Here is a 24,353-nt window from a genome sequence, read left to right on the forward strand (position 1 = left end):
GACGCTCTGTCTCTCTTTGTGAAAGGGAGTCGGAAGACTCGATTTTTCCACGCGCGTACTGTCTCAACACAGGGGCTTCGCAGATCCAATATGCCAAGCGGGGCATCCTCTTGCGCTTGTCGATCTTCACGCGTCGAAAGCGAAAGAATATTTCGCTCTAACATAGATAACTAAAGAAATACATCGCGAATCGGTCTTGCACGTATCTAGATTGCGATTTCGCAATCTCCGTTGGATCCTTAACCCCGGTCAAATTGGATAGGCTCCGCAGTTCCACGGGCCAGCCTCAGTGCAAACGCTCTTCTGCAGGTGATGCCTACCAATCCAGGGTTGCTTAGCCGGCCTGAACCTTCTGCGCATCCACACGTGCATTGTCGAACTTAGCTTTCTGTCGCCGAGATTCAATTGCAGGGTTGGCTGCTGCCTCAAACGAAGATCAGCAAGACCATTGCATTCCAGCGAAGGCTTGGAACCGCCACGACAACGACTGTCCGAGATAGCAGAGGTTTGAAAGTCACAGAGCCGACTTGACGGGGGAAAATTGCCGAGTCCGAGGATGAAAAGTCGGTTTGATGTCTTGTGATTTGCAGGGTTTTTCCGACTGTCGCGGCACTGCAGCAGCTTGCCGGCTCCCAGTCGGCAAACAGGGTGCGTAAGCCCTATTTCTGGTCTCGCCTCCGTGTTGCCATGTCGGGACGCATCCGAGAACGTGAGAAGGGAGCGTTTCGTCCGCTTCGGTTGCCATAAAAGTGAGGGTCAGGCCCGGTTCTTTTCCAATTTGATTCGCCTGACTTCGTCGCGCTTCCGACAGAGCTTTCACTCGACTGTCCGCAGCGTCGATGTTACAGACGGGACAGTCTTAAATCAAAGCCTCCGTCATGCTGTTCCCGTCGACGTGCGTTTGGAGCTCTTATGCTTCGAGGACACCTAGCCTTTTTACTGCCCTTGAGTTGAGCGGTTTTCGACAGCTTCGTATCACGTCTTCAGAATTTAAAAAAAAATGAAAAGGAATGTGTGCATCTTGCCTGCCTGCTGCTGAAATAAAATTGTGAAATGTGTGTGGCTGAGTCCACTCGAGCTCGCTGCTATCTCTTGATTGACTCGTTTGCAGTGGAACCTTCCATCCCTTCGCTCACCATCTCCTCTCGCTCTCTTTTTGCTTCACCCCTCCTTCCTCCTACTCGTGATCGCACTGCTCTTGATACAGCTGGTTCCTGATGCTCCATCGTTGAGATCCGTGGGCAACGAGACCATCACGTCCACCAAGGCAATCAGTGGTCTCCCTGCAATTCTCCAGCAGTTTCGCCTCCCACTTCCTGTCTCTTCTTTCGATTTTCAAGTCGCCCAAGTTCGCCGTTTCGCACCGTCCGTCTACCAGCTCAGCTTCGATTGAACCGCTTCTGTCTACCATTCCATTTGCTTGTCACTTTCTCACCACCTCGCAGCGTAAAATGAGCAGCCACGACGTCGACATGGCCAACAACGGCTTCACGCTGCCTGGCCTTCAGCACCAAGAGCAACAACAGCAACCTGAAGGCGCACGGCCACCTCCGAAACGCCGCAATCGCAAGGCCGTGTCATGTGTCTCCTGCAGAGAGAAGAAAATCAAATGCGATCGTGTGGTGCCATGCAATCAGTGCGTCAAGCGTGGCGAGCAGGATCAGTGCCGAATCGAACAGAAGCCCAAGATCATCCACGACCACGCTCACGCCCACAGTCATGCTCAGCACAACTATGTCGACCCTCTCTCGCCTGGCTCTGCTGCCTATACTCAATTCAGCGCCGCCATCTCTACCGCCAAAGACCAGGTCAACGCCGCTCAGTCCACCGGTAGCCCGCCTCCCGCCGAGGTGGAAGCAATCAAAGCACGCCTTGCGCAGGTGGAGGCCTTACTTGCAGGTCAGATGCCTCTTTCTAGCGCAAACGCACTGGCGCCCCCCTCGCCCGTCGGCTCCTCCAATTGGAACGCCTATAGATCTTCGTCCGGTTCGGGCCCAGGCCAGCTCAGCCTCTCGCGCACAGGCTCTAATAGTCCTGCTAGCCAATTTGCCGGTCACCGCTCTTCCAGCTCCGCGCATACCTCTTCCATATCGCCGCTTGGCCCACCCGAGGACACAGATGAGAGTGACCAAGATGACGACACCGCTCCTTCGAGCCCTCGCGCGGACAACCGAAAGGTTTCCCCGAACCCTCGTCTCCGTACAGATGATATGCCTGTCTCAAGAAAGGAGATGGATAGCGATACCGAAGACGCCGCAACGGTACTCGAGCGTCTCGCTATGGATGGTTCATCCGAACCCAGATGGAGCGGTGCTTCAGGAGGATGCCCCACGCTCCAAGGTGCAACCAACATGGCCACTGACCAAAAGTTTGAGCGCTGCTTGCAAAAGGAGAAGGAGATGGAAGCGCAAACACTTGCCACTGGCGACAAGTTTGAAAGGTGTCTGCAACGCGACCAGGAAGTTGGGCTCATGGCGCTCGACGATGCTGCTTCGACGTGCCCTTCGCAGGTTTCCGAGGAGACTCCGGCCAGCGTCGTTTCGCTCCCGACCTCGGGCCAGGCTGCACCCGCAGGAATGCTTCTCCCGCCTCTCTCGGCTGCTCCCGACCTGGACGCCAGGGCCGACGGCCAGCCTCCGTGCGCCTGCCGCGGAACGAGCGACGATACGTACAATCCCACGTCTGATGGCTCACCGCACAAGCACGACCACACCGAAAACTACGCATGTCTCAAGAAGAACGAGCCAGCTTCCACGGAGCCTTCTCCTATCACGGTCCCATGCAAGCTTGCTTGCGAAAACAAGGGCCTCTTCCGCCTCAAGAGCGGTGCAGAGACGCTCTTTGGTTGGGGTATGGGTTGGGCCTGGTCGGCTGCCGAAGTTCTGTTGCAAAAAGATCAGCAGAAAGCCAAAGATGAAGGCAAGACCTTCGTCTCTGGCCCCCGCACAGAACGAGAGGCTGTCCTGCGCGCCGTTTGCGAAAGTCTTCCCTCCAAGCAGATGGCCTACCAGCTCATCGAGGTCTACGAGTCGCGTGCGCGCTACCTGTGCGGCCATGTCATTCACGTCCCCTGCCTCAAGCGCGAGATGGAAGCTTTTTATGCCCTCGATTCGGCAGAGAAGCGCGCTCGCGTGGTCAACCACGTCGACCCTGGCTGGCTCGGTATGTTCCTCATGGTCCTCGCGCTAGGCCTCCGCTTCTATCCGTGCACGCCCAAGGCTGGCTGGCAGCCTGCGAACCACCTCTTTGACGGCAAGACGATCCATGCCTGGCATTCGGCAGCAAAGTCGTGCCTTGTCGTCGCCAACTACCTCAACTCGACCAGCTTGAGCGTCATCCAGGCCATTGTACTACTGTGCCTCTTCAGCTCGGTCTCTGGTGCCAGCTGTGGCGGTGAATCCGACACCGGCGCCGCTAACATTGCACTTCAGCGCGTTGCCATCACCAATGCACAGGAGATGGGTTTGCACCGCCTCGGCGATCTCGATAAGCAGCCTCAGCCCAACGAGGCCTCTTCCAAGACCATTCGTAGGGAGATCGCCAAGCGAATCTGGTGGGCGCTCGTCTTCCGCGACTGGAGCGCCGCTGGTACCGGCTGCGCCAAGGACTATGTCATCCGAGCTGAGCACTTCAACACGCCTCTTCCGGGCAACTACAACGATGACGACCTCATGGTCACTCCGCTTCCGCCACCGCGACCGCGCGAAGAGTTTACAGAAATGTCCTACGTCTTGTCGAACCTCGACTTCTGCATGGTGGTCAAGGAGGACGTCGATGTTCGCTTCCGACGCGAGCTTCACACTGCCACCAACGGCGGAGACCGTCGTCTGACCTGCGTCGAGGCACAGAGGCTCGATTTCTTGTACCGAAACGTTCTTGAAAACGCACCCAGCTTCTTCAAGGTCGGATCCGAGATCGGTCGCGTCACTTGCATCGAGGTGCAGCGCTGGTTGTTGCAGCAGGCCGTGTTCAGCAAGCTGCTGCGCATCCATCGCCCCAACCTTTCGAGCCGCAAAGAGTCGCGCACTAACTGTGTGCTTTTGGCTCGCTCAATCCTCGATATGCAAAAGAAGATTCGATCCAGGTGTACCGTCATTGATCGCCTGTGGGTCAACCTCATGCAGAGCTTCTCCGCTGCCATCGTGCTCGCACTTCACTTGCTCCACACTCGGCCCACTGCAGACCACCGTACTTCCGTGCGATCCGAAATCACCGAAGCGATCCGGGCGCTCAAGCAGGTGGACGGCAACGACTGCGCCGCCAAAAAGTGCATCCGCGTCATCGAAGCGCTCCTCGAAGAGGAGGAAGAGCGATGGCAGGCTGGCAACGCGGCGCTTGCACGCAAGGATGCTGGTGCGACACAGGACGCAGCCAAGCCGAAGCGAAAGCGCCAGATGGACGTGGACGGCGGCGACGACGAGGCTACTGCCGTCGCTGCAGGCGGCCGCAAGAAGAATCTTCTCAGCCTCGCTCGGCGAGTTGCGCAAGCGACACGAGAGGACGGCCCTGGTCCACAGCGTCATATTCGCGCCGCTCCCGTTGCGACTGACGACCCTTCCAAGCGTCAGGCCACCTTGGCCGCTGTGCGGTCCATGTCTGGCGCCGAGAGCAACAACAACAGTTCGCTCGAGGTCAATGGCGTGACCGCGCTCAAGGACGACGCATCGTTGTTCCGGATGAACAACACCACCCTGCCAGCTTCTGGACCCAGTCCGTTTGCCATGCAATCCAGCGGTAACGCGGATGACGTGTCGTTCCCTCAAGTGTTGCAGGGTTCGACCTTCCCTAGCAACCTGTTCAACTTTGACAGCACGGATTTATCGCAGCGCATGCTGCCTCCCAACGGTGTCGACCTTACGCTCAACAACCAGTTGACATCTCCGGACGGCCAGTCGTTCGATTTGGCTGCCTTCTTAGAGCAGGTGACCAGCTCGCCGGGCAGCTCGACCGATATCAGCTTTTCTTCCGGCAACGAGGAGCGCTCTGCCTCGGCGTCATCGGACGTGTCGGGCTTGGACGACAAGGCTTCCGGCTCAGCGTTTGGCAGCGGTAGCAGCCACAGCGATGGTACCGACAACACGAGCGTGTCGAGCTTTGGTGAGCCGCTGTTGACCAAGGAGGCGATTCGCCGACAGCAGCAGCATCTGCAAGCCAGTGCGCCAAGCAACTCGTTTGGATCCAGTGCGCTTGTCAGCCAGGACAACGCGGCTGCTTCGACGACGCAAACCAGTTCACCAGCAAGCGCACGTGTGGATCCGACGACCGACATGGACTCGTTCTGGAATTGGATCATCACGCAAGGTGCCAACGGTATCACGGCGGCGAATCCGACACAAGCAGCGCCTGTGCTGGTGCAGCCACAGCAGCAGCCCGGTGCTGTCGTCGGTGCGAACAACAGCAGCACCGCGTTTTTGTCGCCGTCGGGAGGACAGAAGCAGCAACAAAACCAGCAGTATGCAGGACCATCGACGCTCCCGCCAACGCCGCAGTCTGCTCACAGCGGGCTGACACCTTTCCTCGGACCCAACGGTTTCTTTAACAACACTGCCACGGAGTCCAAGACGCACGGCTACCCCACCCCAAGCTCGTTGGCCTCCTCATCGACTCCGCCTTCAAAGCTCAGCAATAGTGTCAACAATACGGCGAATGCGTACCAGTTCCCTGCCGCTACGCCCGAATCGCAGAACGCCACAGCTACAGGCGGTGGCGCAGGTGTATCGGTCGGCACGCCGAGTGCAGGATTCGGGCTCGAGTCGTTCCTCGGTGCCCCGCTGTATGACTTTACCGACTTTGCGAATGCGTGGACCGCCTCGCAGCCTGGCAATGGGCCGCAGATGGGTGCGGGCACGGGACCTGTTTCCGACCCTTGATTTGTATTTCTAATTAATGTTATAGCTATCTTGTACTTTCTTCTTTTCGTGTGGAATGCAGTGTCTTGTTTCGTTCCGCCCTCACGAATTGGTGCTTGCTGTGCTTGTTTCGAACGACGTTCCCTCTGAAGCTCAATGCGTGCACACGCTTGACCAACTCACGGAACAGCCGAAGCAAGCCAGCGGCAGCGAGACTCACCGAAGACGAGATGACGAGATTACTTAATTTTGATTGCAACTGCAGACGGCCGGGACGCTTACCAGTCGGCGACCCAGCCGTGTCGGGGCGGGACACGGAAGGCTTTGACGATGCCGCTCTTGAGGTCGTCCAGACGGAGACTCAGTTCTTCGGGTAGGCCCTTGCGGGTCGAGGGGGACTGGATGATGCATCTCAGCTTGTTCTTCTTGCTTTCGACGTCGACGACGATGCCAGTTGTGGGTTCGGTGGCGCCGAGCATGGTGTGGTAAGGGGCGAGGCCCTTTTTGCCCTTGAAGTCGGCTTGGCTGGCAAAGACGAGGTCGCCCGGTCGGATCTCGTCTGCGCCCGTGTCCATGACTGTCGGGCCGACCTGGGTGAGCAGGAGTGCACCCAGAGACGTGCCAACGGCGGGTAGCGCATGCGGGACCGACGCCAGGATGTGCTGCACAAACGCACGCGCCGAGCCATCGCCCACCGGCGCACTCGACTGCTTCGCTGCGTCCGAAGCCAGCTTGGCGATCCCCGACCCGATCGACGACGACCACTGCTTCAGCTCGCCGCTCGACGGTTTAGAAGGTGCAAAATTGTGACGCTGCGTCAGCGACGTGTGCGTCTCCTCGAGATCGTCCTCCTGGAACGACAGCGAAATGACCGTAGTCGAGTAATCCTCGAACAGCATGTAGATGTCGGCTCGGTGCACTACTACGCCCGTATCGGTGCTGGACGATGTGTCGGCGTACAGGATCGCATCCGGTCGACCGGCAACAGTAGGTGGCAGACGCAACGGGTTGACGCCGTGCCTCCACCATCGGCTACTCGGCATCAGGTCAAGGTCGCGAGATGACTGCCTGGCTCCAACATTGATGTTCGAGGGTGCACTTGAGGCAGCAGGCGTAGGCGGCAGACTGGCTTCTGTTCTTGGTGGCGGCACCGCAGAGGAGGGCAGCTCGGCCGCAGGTGTAGCGGTAGCAGACGAGGGTACTACTGACTCTCCCACCGAAGCGTACGACGCAGATGATCCCTGTCGACGCGGAGGGACACTTGCAAGTCCAGGCAGCGGAGGAGCCCTTGACGAAGGGCGAGGGGGTGGACTCACCGGAAGCGGCGGCGGACTGACAGGCAGCGGAGGTGGGCTGGTAGCCAGCCCTTGATCTTCGGCCGCTTCCTGTTCTGCAACCGCAGAGCTCTCGCGAGAGTGCACTCTGAAGCCTTGAGGCACAGGTGGCTTCATCGATCCACGGCGACCCAAACTGCTGTTGGCTGGACTAGTAGAGCGGATCGCTTCATCCAAATTAGGCATGGGCGCAGTACTTGATGGTCGACCAGGTGGAAGTGTGGGTGGAAGCGTCGACTCGCCGCTGCCTGCTGTCGGTAACGGTCGAGCAGGAGGTGGTGGAGAGGTGGGCTTGGACGGCACACTGGTAGGCACCGGTGGCGGGCTTGCAAGACGTGCGGGTGCATCGACGCTGGCAGCACCGGGCGACTTGGCTCTCTCCAGTGCGTCGCCTTCAGCCTGCTCGGCATTCATTCCAGGAACGGCAGTAAGCCCAGGAATGGCCATTCCACCTCGTGGTGGTCCTCGAATGGGAGACAGAGGCTTCTCTTGTTCGAATCCCTCCTCAGCCTCCCTACCCACATCTTCGGTCTCTTCAGCAGCCTGCACAGGTGCCTTTCTAGCAGGCATGGGTGCGCCCATGATCGGTGGTGGAGCCATGCCGGGGAAGGCGCCGATTCGCTGACCGCCCAGGGCAGCCATGCGACGAGCAAGGTTAGCACGTCGCTGTGCCTCCTGCTCCTCTTCCGTCAGCTCTTGTTCTTCCGGTAGTTCCTCGGCAATTGCACCGGATGCTTCTATGTGCTCTTCTTCGGTGGTAGCTGGCGTGTCGGCAGCAGCTAAAAGCTCCTCGTCCTCTGGATCTTCCGTGGCGACGGCCATACGAGGCTTTGGGGCAGCCAGAACAGGACCTGTCTCTTGCTGAACTTCATGTGTCTCTGGCTCTGAATCATTGGTCTCCTCGTCAGCAGTCTCCACCGGCACAGGTAGAGCGGATGTCGGTACTGGAGGAAGCACGCTTGCAGGGCGCGACAGGGACGTTGGAATGGCAGGTACCGATGGGCTCTGCACACGAGCCGCGACAGGATCGTCATGGCCAGCCGCGAGGGGGGGAGGTGGAAGGCTTGTCCTGGGGACAGGTGGGCGAGTACTTGCTGGGCGACTGGGTGGTTTTGGAGATGTGACATCTTCGCGGGGCACGGCTTCCTGGGCAGGAACCGGTTCAGGCTCAGCTTCGGAGGCAGGAGCCGCAGGGTCGGCTGACGCAGCTTCAGGCTCGTGTTCAGCTGGGGCCTCGACCTGATCCTCATAAAAGCCCTCGCCTCGCAAGTACTCTTCGAGCTGTCGCTGAGTCTCTGCGATTTCCGGGTCACTGTCCTCGAGCTGCTCACCGGTTGCATCCTGGTGCAAGGCAACATCCACCGATGCCTGGGTGTGACTGGCATCCGCAGAATGGGTGGCAGTCGTGTCGAGCCCGACTTCATCATCAAGGCCCGCTTCAGCTGCCTCCGCCTCTTCGGTGGTGGCGCGAGCTGGCTCGTCTGGGTCAGCCGCAGCAACTTCCGAGTGATCTGTCACTGAATCGGCGGTTGGAGCAGCACCAGCAGGTGGAGCGGTATCGTTGCCTCCGGCAAGATCTTCGCCTTCAACAGCTGCAGCACCGGCAGCAACTGCGGCGGTCTGTGCCACTGGCTTCCGCTTGCGCGGAGCAGCCGTTCTCCTAGGCACTGCGAGCACTTTCGGCTCCTCGTCAGCTTCCCCGCTGATCGGGGATTGAATATCAGCATTTTCGCCTTCGCCAGGGACAGCTGCAGCGGCAGACGTGGTCGGAGCGGCTTCCTCTCTGGCCTCTCGGCTGCTTGCTTGGGCTGGAGACTCGGTTGGAATAGCGATGCCTGGCTCAGAGGTAGTGCCCTCGGCGGAACCGATGCTGGAAGTCGTCTTGGTGCGGTTGGGAGGCGCGGGTGCTCCAAAGGGCACAGGTGCGCCACCCATGCGACGAGCTCCAAGCGCTGCCATACGTTTTGCAATGGCTGCACGTCGCTCGGCCTCTTGCTCCTCTTCTGTAAGCTCCTCCTTGGGCTCGCCAGACTCTTTCGTCGGCTCTTGACGCTCTTCAACTGCACCAGCGTCTTTCGTGGCAGAAGCAGAAGCATCTTGACCCACTTCCTCGGAAGGAACGGCGGTTGTGTCTGCTCCCGAACCTTCTCGGGTCGGAGGGTTCTCGCCGACAGGCTCGTCCGTGCTCCTGCCAGACTCGACGCTTGACTTTCGCACCGGCACAGAAGCTCCTGGAGCGAGCCCCATGCCCTGCATAGCGACATTGCGACGATCGGCTCCAATCTTGCCGGGTACTGAGGGCTTGGGCTTGAGCTGTGGAGCCGACTCGGCAGCAGCAGCTTCATTACGTTGAAGAGCAGCCATTCTTTCCTTCAAGCTCATCTTGATGCTCGTCTGCGCGTCAGCAGCACTGAAAGCTCCTCCACCACCACCACCACCGCTCGAAGCTTCAGAGGAAGTCGGTGCCGCGCTGGTCTCGGTTGGCTGCGTGGCAGGGGCCGCGGCTGGCTTGGAGGCAGCGGCGCTTGAAGCGGGTGCTGGTGCTCCCGGAATCAAGGGCTTTGCCTCGGTCGACGCGGGTGTGGGTCTCTTCCATCCGCCAGGCTTACCTTTGGGAAGCGGTGGAGGAGCCGAGTCCGCTGGCTTGTTGAATGCGGCGAGTCGATCGCGGAAGGAGTTTGACATTCCAGCAGGTTTGGTCGCCACTGCAGGAGGAGACTTGACCGGCGACGTTGAGATGGAAGAGGCTTTATCCGCTTTGGGAGCATCGCTCATAACAGCTGCTGCCGCAACCCCAGTCGCGATTCCTACAGCAGCAGCTGCTCCTCCTGCAGCAGCCTTGGGGACATCCCCGGCGCCTGCTGTTGAATCGGATGCGGTCTCTGCACCGGTTACAGTCTGTGCAGAGCTGGCCTGTGTTGCAATTGGTTCTGCAACCTGATCTTCATCTTCGTCGGGAGAAGGTGGGCGGGGAGGCAAAGGAGCGCCGAAACCAGCCTGCTCTGTCTCGCCCTTCTGAGCAGCTTCTCGGGCTGCCTTGGGCACAGTTTCAGCTTGGTGCGAGGGAGGCTCTTCGACCACAGAGCTCTTGAGCTGGTCCGGCACTTCGGTAGGGATGGCGCCGGGAACAGTAGAAGCCGACGTGGCTTCAGCAATCTTGGCGTCCGCCTCATGCGTTGGTGCTTGCTCGGCCTCGTCAGATGGCTCGACAAAGCTGCCAGGAAAGATTCCGCTTCTAGTGCCGTCGAGCGTCTCTCCGACTAGCCAATCATCGTCGTCGTCATCATCTTCGTCATCTTGCTCGGTCTTCGGAGCTACGCCCGTGACCCGGATGGTCTCACCTTTGGCAAAGGTGAGGTCTTGCTTGTGTGGACTCTTGTACTTGATCGTAGCCTTGGCGAGGTACGGAAACGCCGGCATGGTTGTGCGCGTATATTCTGGAAGCGCTTTTGCCACAGCTTCACTTCTGCTGTGAACAATGGCAAGGTGAAATGATCCCGTGCGATGATGTTGCAGAAGTGGGAGAGGGCGATCGCGAAGAGGGGTTGAAATTGTCTGCTGCTTTGCAACGATGAGTGCTGTGTGACAGGCACAAATGCGTCCAAGTCACGTTCGCGGCGCGGCTGTGCTGGGACCCCTAAGCAGCGGCCGCAACGGCAGGCAACGCACGGTTCAAGTCAGCTTGTGGAGGCTGGACGTTGGAAAACGCGGCGTGACCTCTTCTTGCTGCAACTTCCTCATCACGTTCTAACAATGGCTTTTCTTTTTTTGTCAAGGGTCTGCTGTACTCTTCGCTTCGTCCTGCCTGGGCCAAGACAGACCTCGGATTCGTGAATTGTTCTGGCGTGCTTTCGGATGGACCATGCAGGGATGCCCCAATTAAAGCTTGGCGCTAACGTTGAAGCGCATTGCCGGAAGCTCTGTTAAACAGATGCTGTGTCTGTCTTTATCCAGATAGCGATTGCATGTGTCGTTTCCCTTTCCACCACTCATCAACGGCATGGTTCGCAGATAGATATCTCCTTCTTGGATAGACGAAGTACACGACTACTACCACTACCACCGGCAGTAGAAGCACACAGCATGTCGGCAGTGCTACGCCCAGTCAAGGCGACTCTCAACCGCATCCATGGAGCATTCAGTCTCGAGTTGCAGAATGAAGGCAGCGTTGCCCGTGATCACCTTGCCTCCGAAAGGACCTTCCTAGCATGGCTTCGCACCAGTCTCAGCCTGGTCAGCATCGGCATGTAAGTTCGACGAAGTTCAGCAGAGCGAGGCTTGAACGTTATACGTCCGCTCTGGTTCGGACCTTGCCCGGACGGATGACGGCCGAGTCACTGGGACAGGTTGAGCGGATGTTCGTCCCGCAGAGACACACACTAGCTTCCCGGGATCGAGCTGCTCGACGCCTTACAACAGCGGCGGAACGGCAGCAACAGCAACAAGAATAAGAACAGACAATTGACTTTGCTAATCTGTACTTTGCTTTCCGTCTCCGCAACAGCGCGGTGACACAGCTATTCCAGCTTCCGTCGCTTGTCGGCACACCAGACCGCAGGAACCCGGGTGCAAACTACCTCGACTTTCAACAAGATCCTGTGCTAGATTGGTCTCAAGATGCATCCCACATCCTTCTCTCAGAGCGGTTAGCAAGCATCGCCAAGCTGTAAGTCTCTTTCCTTCATGCATGCTTCCGCTTCCCACACGGACGACTGACTCGTCCTTGATTTCAACTTGTTCCCACCTTCATCAGTGGCAAGCCATTAGGCGGCTCGTTCATCTTGCTCGGAGTGATTGCGCTCTTGCTCGGATGCTATCGCTACTTTGCTGTACAGGCAACACTAGTCCGCGGCAAGTTTATACCCTCTAGAATCGGAAGTGAGTTGCTCCTATCAAGACGTCAGACCACATCTCGACCCGTGACACTGACAATCGTCTTACCTCCCGAGAACCACAGTCTCGACGATCGCTTTCCTGACCGGTGCACTCGTAGTAGCGGCGACTGCCGTCATTTTGGCCGACCGCCACACATACTGATACGATGTACCGAAACCCATATCTATCGGAACAGACTTCAAGACGATGGCGGTGATGCGAAGACAACTCGAACAACAAACTGAAATGTGGTTGTGAATTGGTATATTATATTATTGATAACGCTACATCAAGAAGATGAATGTAGAGAGTCCGTTAGCACACGAGAGGGGGTTGCGCAATTAGGCGAGCTCCTTCTGGGCCTTGCCAGACTCCTGCTGGGCCTTGCCGGACATCTCCTTGGACTTGTCACCAGTGACGGCGCCGACAACGTTGTCGATCTTGCCCGAGACCTGGTCCTTGGTGCCCTCGGCGTAAGCCTTGGCCTGGGCGGCCTTGATCTCGCTCTCGCCCTCGGCGTGCTGCTCCTTGCCGGCCTTCTGCCACTCGGCGGATCCGAGAGCGTCACCGATGGTCTCCTTGACGGTACCAGCGACCGAGTTGTAGTTACTGTGACGAGTGATGAATTCAAGCGGAAAGCGGAGGTCAGTAAGTTGATCGAGAGATGGAGAGTAGGATGGACAGCGGCTAAGCCGTGTGAAAGAAGTAGAAACCTACCCGTTGATCTTGGAAGGCTCAGACATTGTGAATAGATTTGTTTGGGTAGTGTGTTGTAGTTTGTGAGAGAGGTAGATGTGGATGTGTGATGGAATGTGGATGATTGAAAGCGGTTCGGGTTCGAGGTATATATACTTTTCGACGAGGATCACGTTTCGGGTGGTAAAGCTCGGTGAATCCCCCAGAGAGCCCCATGACCCTGTCGAGGGCTGTGGAGGAGAGACACCTAGGGTTCACTCGAAGGAATGTCGGGTCTTTCGCTAGTCCCTTGGGCAAACCCTACCGCGCCGAGATGGGTGGCTATGACTTCAGCGAACGAGCGAGGTAAACCAAGAGCGTGGAACAAGCCTGTCGAGCATATCGACTCTGCAGCATCAGTAAGCTTGCATTCACAGTTCGCAACTCCGCTTTTTCTCTTGCTGTCCACTGTGCCTCGTCTGGCTGTCCTGGCCATGCTGCTCCGCTGGACAACGCGAGATCACACTCCTACCGTCACTCTGCATGCCTTTTCCAACGTGGTCCTTGATGAAAAGCGTGCCACGTCGACACCATCGTCTACGTCTACCTTTCGCACTCCGAGCACTGCCAGACATGTCGCCACCGTGCTTCCTTCTGCATCGGCATCTGGTCCGGACTGTCCCTTTGCATTTCGTCACCACTTCGGATGCCGAACAGTGACAGCTCCGGGCCGGAACGAGTCTGTCCGCTTTTGCGTGGAAGAGTGCCTGGAAATAGCTCAGAGGGTCTCGCCCATGCAGTGAAACGGGCATCCACGGCACAGCCAAGTCGCGCTACGTCATAGCTACGTTCCCCCTGCGAAGAGGCACGCGGCGATGCAAGGCGGGCCGGTACACACAGCAGGAGGTTGTGGACCCTAACTTCGCTTCCGCTTGGCATGACGAGTTCCCAGCTTGTCGGAAACGGCACAACCGAAGCAGGTCCCGGTGGCAAAAAGTGGCATGCGGGATGCCATCACGGAGCCATCATAGGCCGACGCCACGCGCAGTACGCAAAGATGCGATGGTTCGTAGCAACAGCGTGTGATAGGTATTGGTCTGCAAGCCACAAAACAAGATAGATTTCTCGACACCGTCACAGCGTCACGGCCAGCTGCAGCAGAAGAGTTCGTTGTGACCGATGCGCACGGTTGATCGGTAAATGCTGGTTGTGCGTCTCCAACTCATTTTCCCCACGTTTCAGTCTTGCGCCTCCACCTGTGCACTCAGTGACGTCAGAATTCCAATGTGGGTGCGCACCATTCTGTCGCTTCCGGTAGTGCGACAGTTTGGATATTTTTGGAAAGACGTCTCGCGGCTGGAATTTGGCATCGGGACAGCCCATACTGTTGTTGCTTCCCACCGCACACGGTGACGCATAATGATGATATCGGGCTTTCATGTCGCTTTGCTTTGCGTCGTTTCACAACGCACTTTGTCTCCGATTCCCCGATGCAGTAAGCTTGTTCCAGAAGCACCTCGGAGGCCTCAACCGAGCTTACTGACGTGGCCTCGCCCGACAGACAGACGAGCCAGACGAGCCAGACCTTACTCGCCTGCCTTGATCGTCCCCCCGCTTCCATTGCGGAGCCCGAGCTTGCAGACAGTCACGCGCAACCTCGGCTTTCGCTTTTTCGCCGACGCAGCATGCTCTATTTTGGGAGCTTCCTCATGATGAAAGGCGTCCCTGGACGGCGACCCGAAGTTGTGACGGCAACAGAAGCGAAACTCCGAAGTAAGATATGTGCATTCGCCGATCATAACTTTGTTTACGCCGCTTGAGTCAGTTTCAAGGCGTTGGGGGCGTCATTGATCGGCAACCCTGTACCGAGAGGCTCATACATTCGTCGCAACACAGCCCGCAACCACCCGTCGAGACCAGACCAGACCAGACGAGACGAGACGTAAACATGCTTTCTGGACGAAGCTTTTTGGTGGTTGGGACTATACAGGAAGAATGTGTGCGGCAAAGCTAGTGGTTGTGGCCCTCATGAGCCTCCGGGTCTTCGTGATCGGGCCAGTCTTCGAAGCCGTCCTCAAAGATCTCTTGCAGCTTGGCCTGCTTCTGCTTGACATCCTCAAGACTCGAGTCGTTCATGATTCCCTCCCACTGCTGCATCTCTGCATCCGTCAGCAGACACTTGTCGAGCGCAGCGCGCAGCTTGTCCTCTCCGCCCTCGCGCATGTTTAGGCCAATGAGCACAATCTCCTGCCTCCTGTCGCCCCACGGTGCGACAAAGTCCTTCTTGATCGCCTCGACAATCTCCTTGTCCTGAGGCCACATGTCTTCGTCCAGCTCGCAGCGCCATCGTGCGCCGCCTTGGAGTGTCAGCATGATGCCCGCCTGCGACCACTCGCCAAACATGAGCGGTCGCGTCGCGAGCCAGACAAAGCCTTTGGATCGCAGCAGCGGCGCGAAAGTGTCGCTAGCGTTCTTGGCTTCCAGTCGTGCTTGTGGGTTGAGCTGAGGTTGCGCTTCGTCGTCGATGCCGTCTTCATTTTCTTGATCCACCTCCATGTCCTCCTCTTCTGCGTCGGTCTCGTCGTCGCTAGCGATGGTGGCGTCGTCATCTTCGTCCTCATCCTCGCCATCGTCGATGTACTCGCTCTGGATGACGACAAACACCTCGCGGATCGTCTCCCACAGCCTCGCCGTGTGGAATGGCCGACGCGCCTTGTAGACAAAGCTGCCGATACCGTACTCTTCCGTCTCGGGCTTGATCTCCTCGTTGAGACTCTTGAGCCAGCCTGCTCCCATCGCCGCCTTTTCGTAGCTGAACAGGTTCGTGTTGAGGATCTCCTTGAGATCGATGCGGCTGCGCGTGGTCGGGATGATCTTCGCGTCTGGGTTGAGCAGGCGGATGAAGGCGCGGATGCGGTCGACCTCTTCCTTGCCCACCAGGTCGCACTTGTTGATGAGGATGACATTGGCAAACTCGAGCTGGTCGGTCTGCAGGTCCGAGATGTTGCGGTCGTCTTCCTCGGGCACGTCGTGGTCGTCCTTGTGGCGGTCGACCAGGAAGTCGGTCGTGTTGTAGTCGTTGAACAGGTTCACCGCATCGACAACAGTGACGCACGTGTCCAGTCGAGCCACTGCGGGCAGTCCACCTTGCTTGAGGATCCTGGCCACTTTTTCGTGCTCCTCCTTCTTCTGCGGGTCGGCGCGGATCTCGTCCTCCAGCTCCTCGGCCATCTGCGTGTACATGTCTGCAAACTCTTCCGAGAAGGTCTCGGCGACTTGCATGGGCTCCGAGATGCCCGTGCTCTCGATCAGCAGGTAGTCGATCTCGCGGTTCTCGGCGAGCGCGGCGACCTCCTCGAGCAGATCGCCTCGGAGCGTGCAGCAGATGCAGCCGTTTTGCATCTGCACCACCTTCTCTTCGGCCTGGGTGACGCGGTGGTTGGAGAGCAGGGATGCATCGATGTTGAGCGCACCCATGTCGTTGACCACGACGGCGACACGGAGGCCGTGGTCCCTGGAGGTGAGGATGTGTTCGAGGAGCGTCGTCTTGCCTGCACCCAAGAAGCCACTGAGCAGGGTGACCGGAAGTCGATCCACGCGGGAGCGCTTCTGCTTGACTGGAGCAACAGCATTCAGCGCTCGCTTGCTCGCCTTTGACTGCAGCGTCTCGAGCTTCTTGGCATCAAACTTGCCACTGGCGTTGAAAAAGGAGCTCAGGAATTCGGTTTCCTTTCGCATCTCCTGCTTCGACCTCGGACTTCTGTCGTCACCCGCATCCATCTTGAGCTCCTTCGGATTGTTCAGCAGCTTCTTGACATCAAAGCCCCACTGCTCCAAGTGCGAGTACACCAGGTCGTTCGGCGTAACATCGCCCGCTTTGCGAGGCAAGATGTGCACATGAAGATGAGGCACTGTTTGGCCCGCCGCCTCGCCATCCTGAACACTGATCGTCAGCGCATCGGCCTCAAACACCTTTTCGAGACCCTTGGAGATCTCCTGGACGCTCTGGAAGAGCGAAGCCACGACATTTGCTGGCGCTTCGGACAGTCTGTGATAGGGTTTGGTGGGGATGACCAGGACGTGACCGGGCACGATGGGCTTGAGATTGACGATGGCAGAGCAGGATGCGTCTGCCGAGCGGTAGAAGACCTGATCGGTGACGTCGAACGATGCAAAGTTGACTTTCTCGGTGCCTTTCTGCTTGGAGTTGGCCTTTTTGTTGCTGCTCTTACCAGCAGGGACAGCCGGGGCTGCCTTGGGAGAGACCGCGATAGGTGCCATCTTGTCTGCGGTTGCGGTGGACAATGCTGATGGAGACAAAGCGCGATAGAGACGTTGTAGTCGACAAGAATGCCTCGAAGAAGCTACGAAGCCTTTTGAAGGCGCCGAGAGGAGCTGTCGAGCGACAACATTTGCGTTTTCTATCCCTCGATCTGCGAGAAGATTTTTGCATGGATGAATCTTTTTGGAAGCCTGAGGAAGCGGTCGAGCATGTCCCGAAAAGTAGCCTAATCTGACCAGGAAGGTCGGCCAAGACGACGACGACCTTGCTGGTCGAGGCGGCTTTGCGGTCATGTCATAGTCTTGATCCTGCGTTCTAGCAAAGACGGCAGGAGAGCGATGTACGATTAGGCAGGATAAGAGATGGCTTTCTACGGTCCGCTTGGGTGCGATGAAGTGTTAGCCAGGCTGTCAAACAAGGCCGAATTAATCATCAGTCTCACACGGCCGCACCAGCCGAGTCTCTGAGAGAACGAATTAGGGACGAGGCAATTGAAAATAGGCCCTTTGCAACGAGGACCTTCGCGGTGACAGCAACCGCAGCCGTGCTCACTCCAGCCAATCTCGAGTGCCTCATTTGAGCTCCCCTTGCCCGCAACCACGCTCGACCGTCGGCTTTTGATGTCTATCACTCCTATCAACAACCTTCCCGGTACCAAGCTGCTGTAGCCGATAACGTGCTTTCTTCAAACTGTTCCTGTACGGCCAATCATCAATGAGAGAATGCCAAGCCGTCACGGCACAACAGCGAAGGCCCCACACAGTCCTCTGAATACACCAACGTAAACCAAGGTATCTTGAATGCATTAATAAGAGCAGGCAAGGCAATACACGGATCCTTAGCGGGACAACAAGCCGAGCGACAGGTGAGAATACAATGTAACAGTCCAGAAACCCGAGATCTTCTCGCCCGGATGGCACGCACGTTCAGGCCTTGTTGAGAACCGACTTGAGCTTGGCGAAGCCCGAGTTCTTGATCGACTTGACGCTGCCACTCTTGTTGAGGCTTCGGCGGTCCGAGGCGTCTTCGGTCTTGTAGTCGGTGGCAGCCTTCTTTTCAGAGTAGGTTCCGATAGCCGCGCCGTTTCCGTTTCCATTGGCGTGACCGTTGCCGCTGGAAACGGGTCCAGCCTCCTTGGCGGCTTCTTCGTCATGCGAGATGACTTTGTCCGTGTTGACATCGATGGCCTCCTTTGTTGCTGCGTTTGAGGCAACAGGTGCCTCGTGGAAAGCATCGTTGCCGTCGTCATCACCGGCAGTAGCGGCGGCAGCAGAGGCTCCACCAGCAGCAGCAGCACCAGCAGCACCACCGGCAGCCGCGCCATTTTCCTTACCACCTTCCTTATCCGCGTTGGCACCGATGCGCTTCTCGACCTCTTCCGGATCCGCGCCCCCCTCGATCTCGGCGATCTCTTTCTTGAGAGTGGCAACGCAGGCCCTGCGACCGACAACGTGGCGGATGGTCTCGCCGTCCTTCTGCTTGTAGTTCCACGTCACGATACCCTGGCCATCGATCGTACCGTCACGGTGGTAGACCGTCTTGCCGCGGAAGTACGGCTCGTGCTCGTACTGCGCTACACGCAGCTTCTTGACCAACAGTTCTCGCTGGTTGACCACGTCCTTGTCCTTGCCCTTGGTCTCGCACCACTTGCGCGTCACCTGCTCGTACTCCTTGGCGATCGACATGTAGTTGTCCCAGGTGCGTTTCTTGCCCTCCTCGTCCTTGGTCTGTTCGTTCTCGCCCTCTTCGGGCTCGACGAATTCGAACTCGTTGATGTTGTCGCCTCCCATGTTGGAGAGCAGGCGCTCCTTGGGCACGATGTCCAGGTCCTCGGGCTTCTTGCTGAACTTGACCTTGCTGCGCACGACGGGGTCGAGCATGGGTCCGAGCAGCTTCCAGATCCCCGAGAAGATCCACGGCGCATTGTGGATGTACAGCGTGCCGAGCGACTCGGGATAGTACGCTTCGAGACACTTGACGATGAACAAGATGCAGTTCCAGTCCATGTTCCTCAGACCGAACCCGGTCAGGTCAAACAGCAGCACCACCTTGTCGTTGGGCGGCTGCATCAGCAGACGGAACGACTCCATGGCGTAGATGACGTACTTGGACATGGATGCGCCGGGCTGTCCCCACGTCAGGTGCTTTTTGACGTGGATGTAGCAGATTGGCTGCTCGTTGTCCGTGGTACCCATGGCGTAGGTCTTGCCGCTGCGCTGCTGGTCAAGGAACTTCTCGATACTCGCGTTGCCAAGGTCGCCGTTCTCGGCGAGCTCCTCGACGTTGTTGTCCAGACGCCATTTCATGCAGCCAGCCATCATGGCAAAGGCACGCGAGACGTCCCACTTGCGGGCACGCAGGAAACGCAAGACATCCGTGTCGGGATTGTCCATCTTGACAAACTTCCAGAAGGTGTTGCGTAGCGCCGAGGGCCCGTAGGATTGCAGCAGCTCGTCGAGAGCTGCCTGCTCCTCGCGAGCCTTGAGCTCGTCCTTGGCCTTGTCGTCCTTGGGGATACCCGCGCCGTCTGGCCCAGACTTTTTTTCGTCCCAGCCGCCGAGGTCGCCACCCTTGCCTTTGGACTGCGCGTTGCCGTCGTCATCTTCCGAGGCGTTTTCGCAAACTTCAAAGAACTTGAGCCAGAGCTCTTGCAGCTTCTCTTCCTGGTCCGGCGTCAAGTTGCCTGTAGAGTGACGGAATCAAAAGTGAGTGAATGTTTCTCCTCTTGTCAGTGACACTGTACTTTAGAATGGGAAGCTTTTGATGATGCACTGCTTCTCGACATGAGGACGTGAAGGATCGCTTGAGGCAGCAGGTCTGTGTACTCACCGACATATCCAGGCTGGATCTCGATCTCTTTCTGGCCAATTTCAATGACCATGTCGGAATCTTGTGACGGACGGTGGTCGGTCGATCGGTGGTCGGGAGTATGTGTGTGAAATGGTACAGGATGAAGAACGAAGTGGTGTCGTGAAACGGGCAGGTCGAAGCTTGATCAAGTTCAGAAAGTTACACAGCGTCTAGATGGTGTGGGTGAACAGACATGGACGGATGCTAAGCGGTGTTGGGCCTTGCCTGGACTAGCCTATATACGTTCTCAAGGACTGGGCACGATCAGCCATGCAGATGATGCGCATGCGTGCAAGGGCGATCTGAGCGATGTTCATCTGGGCTAATGGCCCAAGAGGCCCGGCTGCAGAGAGTAGGGTCACTAGAGTTATTGTCATGTCTCGCATAGAACTCGCTTGGCGCGCCCCTCGAAGAAAAGAAATGGCGGTCATGTTAGTGTCCGTCGCGCGGAGCAGCTGCTAATGAGCTTTGTCGCCCGTCGCCGGTGCAGCGGCTGCTGTTCATCAGCGGTTCGCTGGGAGCCGCTGCTCGAGCAAACGAGCAACACCACGCTCGTCCCATGTGTCGGTTACCCAGCATGGCTCAAGCCGCTTTCATTTTCTGTTCCAATGTGAGCGCCACTCTTTACAGCACGGATCCACCATCTTGTGGTGATTCCCAGTGTGAATGGCCCAATGGGCACATGCTTTGCGGAGTCTTTGGTGGAGTGTCTCTCTCTGCGAGCCTAAGTCCTAGTCGCATATTCACCAACTACGCCATCATCGACATCATCAGCCTCCTTCCGAACCTTCGCTAAAGCGCAACAGTATATGACGGGCTAAAGTCAATCGCACATTACTAGCGCGGAGTTGCATTCGAGTGAAGCGTGGCTCGAGCGGCTATTCAAACTTTGCTCTGCTGGTGCGCCTTGGGTGGAGGCAGTGTCTGCAAAAAATGGGACGTGGGGCTCTGCATGGGACTAGCCGAGCAGCTGCAACGGTTTGCCGACATGACATTTGTAACACAAGACGTGAAAGCGACAAACAAAGCAGAACGGCATTCGATCATCGACGGACGTCTGCCTCCCTTGCACACGATGTCGATGTAACTGCTCGAGGTGCTCAGGCACCTGTACGTTATCTAATTGAAAATGAGAATGGGGGCCGCAGCAACGGAGGCTACCAAGGGGAAACAGGTCGGTAGCACTTTCGTAGGCGTCGTCGGCAACGAGAGATACAATATAGCAGCCGCGGCAGCAGAAGAAAGCTCTCTTTCTTTTCCCCGCATTCCTGCTCAAGGAAATGGGGGATCCCGATGCCGACTGCTTCGTTTCTGCCAGTGAGATCTGACGCCACGCACTTTGACTCCGCTCTTACGCTCCGTCGCTTTTGTTCTGTCATCGTAATGCCGCGCCTCGTCTCCTCTTCCTCGTGCGACACCGTTGGCAGCCCTGGCCATCGCTTCGGAGAGTTTAGGATTGGCCTCTCCATGCAAAGACGCATGCCGAGGCTGGTTGTGAGGGTGGCGAAGTCACGTGGGTATTGCCAAGCTACTTTCTTCTAGCTGTATGGCAACCTCATCCGAGATCTCGTACCACCAGTTGAGGCACAGGCATATGCCACGGTCGATCGAGTCTTGACCATGAACAGCAACGATCTGCTCATCTTGTTGCTGCGCAACGTGGTGAAACCAGCCGCTAGGAAGGTAGAGCGTCTCACCCTCGTGGACTCGGATCTTGAGCGGCGGCAGAGCGTACCCGTACTTGGTCTGTGGACTGTGCTGGCGCACCGTTGTCCCTGACGATGATGATGTCGCATTGAGGTCGCGGTGGACGAACGGTGCATTGCGATCTGCGTGTTTAGGCAACGTCGGATCAATCGGTATCCATCTCGTTGTCGCACTTTCGCCGTCCCTCTGCAGACTCAAGCGCTCCGAGTCGCAATCTTGCTGACTGGGATCCCTGACGTACCTATACACAGGATACTCTTCGTCGTCGCACAGGAAGCAGGCTTCGGCGGGAGGATAGACGGTAAACTCCTTCCAGCCTCGCACGACTGTGAAGAGGTTCTCGTAGTAGTCTCTGTGCATCGAGGTGCGAGACGCAGAGGTGCCGATCCAGATGTTGGTCGCTTCGGGAGTATGGGCGAGCGCTTCCGTGGCCCACGGCAAGTCGCTGCGGTGTCTACTCTCCAGTTCAGACTTATGCGAGCCTGTGCGCATCTCGAGATCCTGCAACAGAGGCGACAGGTCTCCGTACTCTGTGACACTCAGGTTCGAGTTCTGCGATTGAAGATAGGCGATCGTATCTGCTTTGCCGTGCACCTGCTTCGAGAGCCGATCCAAGAGCTCTGAGAACGGCATGCTCTGCTCCATGGGAAGTGCAAACACTGAGCCTCCATTCTCGGGATGCAGGATGAGGTCGTCCGCTCTGCCGTCGGGGGTGATGGCCACCGCGACGCTCCGATCAGGTCCCATACATGCTTCGAGGTAACTTGTGTCCTTCCAATTGGCGATCCCTGGACGATCGTTCATGCAGCCCTCGATGAGTACAGGAATGTGCACTTCAATGATATTTTGGAACTCGCGTGCAGAAGGTGGCCGCGGCAGACGCTGTGGCCATGGTTGCTCGTGACGATCTTGGTCGAAAGGGATGCCCTGCTGCTTTCGTGATTGGAGCGCTCGTTCGCGAAGCAGCAAGAAGAACGGGTCGTCGACATCCTCGCTGGGTTGCACCATACTGGAAAGTCGAGGCGATGCTCAAGGCGAATCCATCCTAGCAGAACCTGCAGGCACGGGGAGCATTCAGTCAGCAAGATGGAAACCCCCTTCTTGACGAGCTCAAGAAGAAGATGCAGAAGATGCAAAAACCGATGTTCAGGGTCCAGCATCTGACGAGCTCGAATCAGGATCGGGAGGATGTGCTGTTCGATCCTGAGAAATGTGACAGAGGCGAAAGAGCTCGCATGATTTTCGAAGAACTCTCGAAAATGTAATTTCTGCAGCAGTACGCGACCAGTGTATGTCCGAATGTTTGTTGTTGCTTGGCTGTCCAGCTGGCAGGCTGGTTGAGATAGCGGTCCCTCGCAGATCATCGTGGCACGCGACGTGCCTGAACCGGGGTTTCATTGCTTTCGTGCTGCAAGAACTGAGTGTTGTTGCAGCAGCAGCTGCGGGTGTTGGTCGGCGACACTTGCTTTTCACAGAAGCTGAAGCGCATCACACTACCGCAAGGCCCGACAGTACAGCACAGCACAGCACTCTTCTTGGCTGGCGCTCTCTCTCTAACCTGCATGCTCTGCATCCAAGACCGAACGACCTCGAATTGAACCCTGCATGCCGACTTGCCACTGTCTACCCACACACTGAAAGCAAGTTGGAGGCTGACTACTGCGCAGCCCGCAGCGTGCTCGGCACCTTGTGTCCATTCTGCTCGTCCGATCGAATGCATTGGATCAGCTGCTCGGCTCGACCGACGATCACTGACTAGTTTGGCTTTTCGGCTCTTCCGTTAACGCCTTCTTCTCCTCCAGACAACCGATCCTCGCCTGCGCCGAACCTCATCACTTGATCGACTTGCACACATACAGCGCACATGCGAGATAGCGTCGGCTCGACAGGCGACCTGCTGCAGCATTCAACGACTTTCAGACCTGCTTGCAACATGAACAGCATCGAAGACAGCCACCTTGACAGATCCTTTGAAGCTTCCATGACCAACACAACCCTCGAGTCGCCACCACCGATCATTGCCTCATCATCGCGATCAACCACCACCAACAGTACCAGACAGGCCTCTCTCTCACCACCTGTTCGGAGAGCGTCCATCTCACCTTTCCAAACCATGCACAACCCCATGCTCATGGGTATGAGCACCAGCACAAGCACGAGCAGCATCGAAAGCAGTCCGTTCCACCAACCTTCCTCGCGGCGGTTGTTTCATGACACTCCCACCGCCTCGCAACACGCGCAAGTAGCCGACCTGATCTCACCGACTACTACGATCAGCCTGCAGACCGAAGTGCGAACGCCTACTGCGGCTGGTGGTGCGGATTGTCAGGACGTGTTCGGAAAGATCGATCATACACCGCTTCGACAGGACACGCATTCGACATCGCCGCTTCCCAATTCGCGGTCCTTGCAGATGGGCGATATGCTGGATCATGTCTTGGATGCACAGCAGTTTTCGAGGTTGTCTGTGGGCAACATCATCGCGCCGGAGAGAGGCAGCTCCAAGAAGCCACCCAAACGCCTTCCAACCGATCCGGGCAGCACCACCGCTTCACCCACTCCGCTGTCTAGATCGTCAGCACTAGCACGGTCCGCGCTCACATCGATAGCTGTCAATACAAGTACAGACTCTGCGTTGCGCAGCAGTCCAGCATCAGACACTTTCACACATCGCTCCCATGCACCCGCCGAAGAGCTCTCTATGCACGTCAAACATCACATGGCAGCTTTGCAGGAGAGTCCACAGACACATTGATGGGCAACAACAAGAAGACTTTTTCG

General features: G+C 57.4%; 8 protein-coding genes across 8 annotated transcripts; 3 read left to right on the forward strand and 5 right to left on the reverse strand.

Annotated features, from left to right (window-relative positions):
- Nucleotides 1-1,451: 1,451 nt before the first annotated feature.
- On the forward strand, nucleotides 1,452-5,870 carry EX895_000722 (uncharacterized protein; the record flags this gene model as incomplete). Its single annotated transcript, XM_029881323.1, has 1 exon — nucleotides 1,452-5,870. One exon carries the CDS (start codon nucleotides 1,452-1,454, stop codon nucleotides 5,868-5,870), a length of 4,419 nt encoding a protein of 1,472 aa, XP_029742709.1.
- A 1,291-nt stretch (nucleotides 5,871-7,161) lies between these two features.
- On the reverse strand, nucleotides 7,162-10,603 carry EX895_000723 (uncharacterized protein; the record flags this gene model as incomplete). The annotated part of the gene is made up of 2 exons (XM_029881324.1): nucleotides 7,162-7,181; nucleotides 7,336-10,603. 2 exons carry the CDS (start codon nucleotides 10,601-10,603, stop codon nucleotides 7,162-7,164), a joined length of 3,288 nt encoding a protein of 1,095 aa, XP_029742710.1.
- Nucleotides 10,604-11,266: 663 nt separating this feature from the next.
- EX895_000724 (uncharacterized protein) lies at nucleotides 11,267-12,220 on the forward strand (the record flags this gene model as incomplete). Its single annotated transcript, XM_029881325.1, has 4 exons — nucleotides 11,267-11,430; nucleotides 11,688-11,849; nucleotides 11,937-12,061; nucleotides 12,141-12,220. The coding sequence occupies 4 exons, from the start codon at nucleotides 11,267-11,269 to the stop codon at nucleotides 12,218-12,220; spliced, it is 531 nt and encodes a 176-aa protein (XP_029742711.1).
- A 179-nt stretch (nucleotides 12,221-12,399) lies between these two features.
- On the reverse strand, nucleotides 12,400-12,801 carry EX895_000725 (uncharacterized protein; the record flags this gene model as incomplete). Its single annotated transcript, XM_029881326.1, has 2 exons — nucleotides 12,400-12,667; nucleotides 12,776-12,801. The coding sequence occupies 2 exons, from the start codon at nucleotides 12,799-12,801 to the stop codon at nucleotides 12,400-12,402; spliced, it is 294 nt and encodes a 97-aa protein (XP_029742712.1).
- Nucleotides 12,802-14,743: 1,942 nt separating this feature from the next.
- EX895_000726 (uncharacterized protein) lies at nucleotides 14,744-17,014 on the reverse strand (the record flags this gene model as incomplete). Its single annotated transcript, XM_029881327.1, has 1 exon — nucleotides 14,744-17,014. The coding sequence occupies one exon, from the start codon at nucleotides 17,012-17,014 to the stop codon at nucleotides 14,744-14,746; it is 2,271 nt and encodes a 756-aa protein (XP_029742713.1).
- Nucleotides 17,015-17,941: 927 nt separating this feature from the next.
- Nucleotides 17,942-19,896, reverse strand: EX895_000727 (uncharacterized protein; the record flags this gene model as incomplete). Its single annotated transcript, XM_029881328.1, has 2 exons — nucleotides 17,942-19,698; nucleotides 19,845-19,896. 2 exons carry the CDS (start codon nucleotides 19,894-19,896, stop codon nucleotides 17,942-17,944), a joined length of 1,809 nt encoding a protein of 602 aa, XP_029742714.1.
- Nucleotides 19,897-21,374: 1,478 nt separating this feature from the next.
- EX895_000728 (uncharacterized protein) lies at nucleotides 21,375-22,580 on the reverse strand (the record flags this gene model as incomplete). Its single annotated transcript, XM_029881329.1, has 1 exon — nucleotides 21,375-22,580. One exon carries the CDS (start codon nucleotides 22,578-22,580, stop codon nucleotides 21,375-21,377), a length of 1,206 nt encoding a protein of 401 aa, XP_029742715.1.
- Nucleotides 22,581-23,685: 1,105 nt separating this feature from the next.
- Nucleotides 23,686-24,327, forward strand: EX895_000729 (uncharacterized protein; the record flags this gene model as incomplete). The annotated part of the gene is made up of 1 exon (XM_029881330.1): nucleotides 23,686-24,327. The coding sequence occupies one exon, from the start codon at nucleotides 23,686-23,688 to the stop codon at nucleotides 24,325-24,327; it is 642 nt and encodes a 213-aa protein (XP_029742716.1).
- Between the last annotated feature and the right edge of the window lie 26 nt (nucleotides 24,328-24,353).

The sequence above is a fragment of the Sporisorium graminicola genome, chromosome SGRAM_1 (assembly GCF_005498985.1).
Source record: "Sporisorium graminicola strain CBS 10092 chromosome SGRAM_1, whole genome shotgun sequence".
NCBI classification, from domain to species: Eukaryota; Fungi; Basidiomycota; class Ustilaginomycetes; order Ustilaginales; family Ustilaginaceae; genus Sporisorium; species Sporisorium graminicola.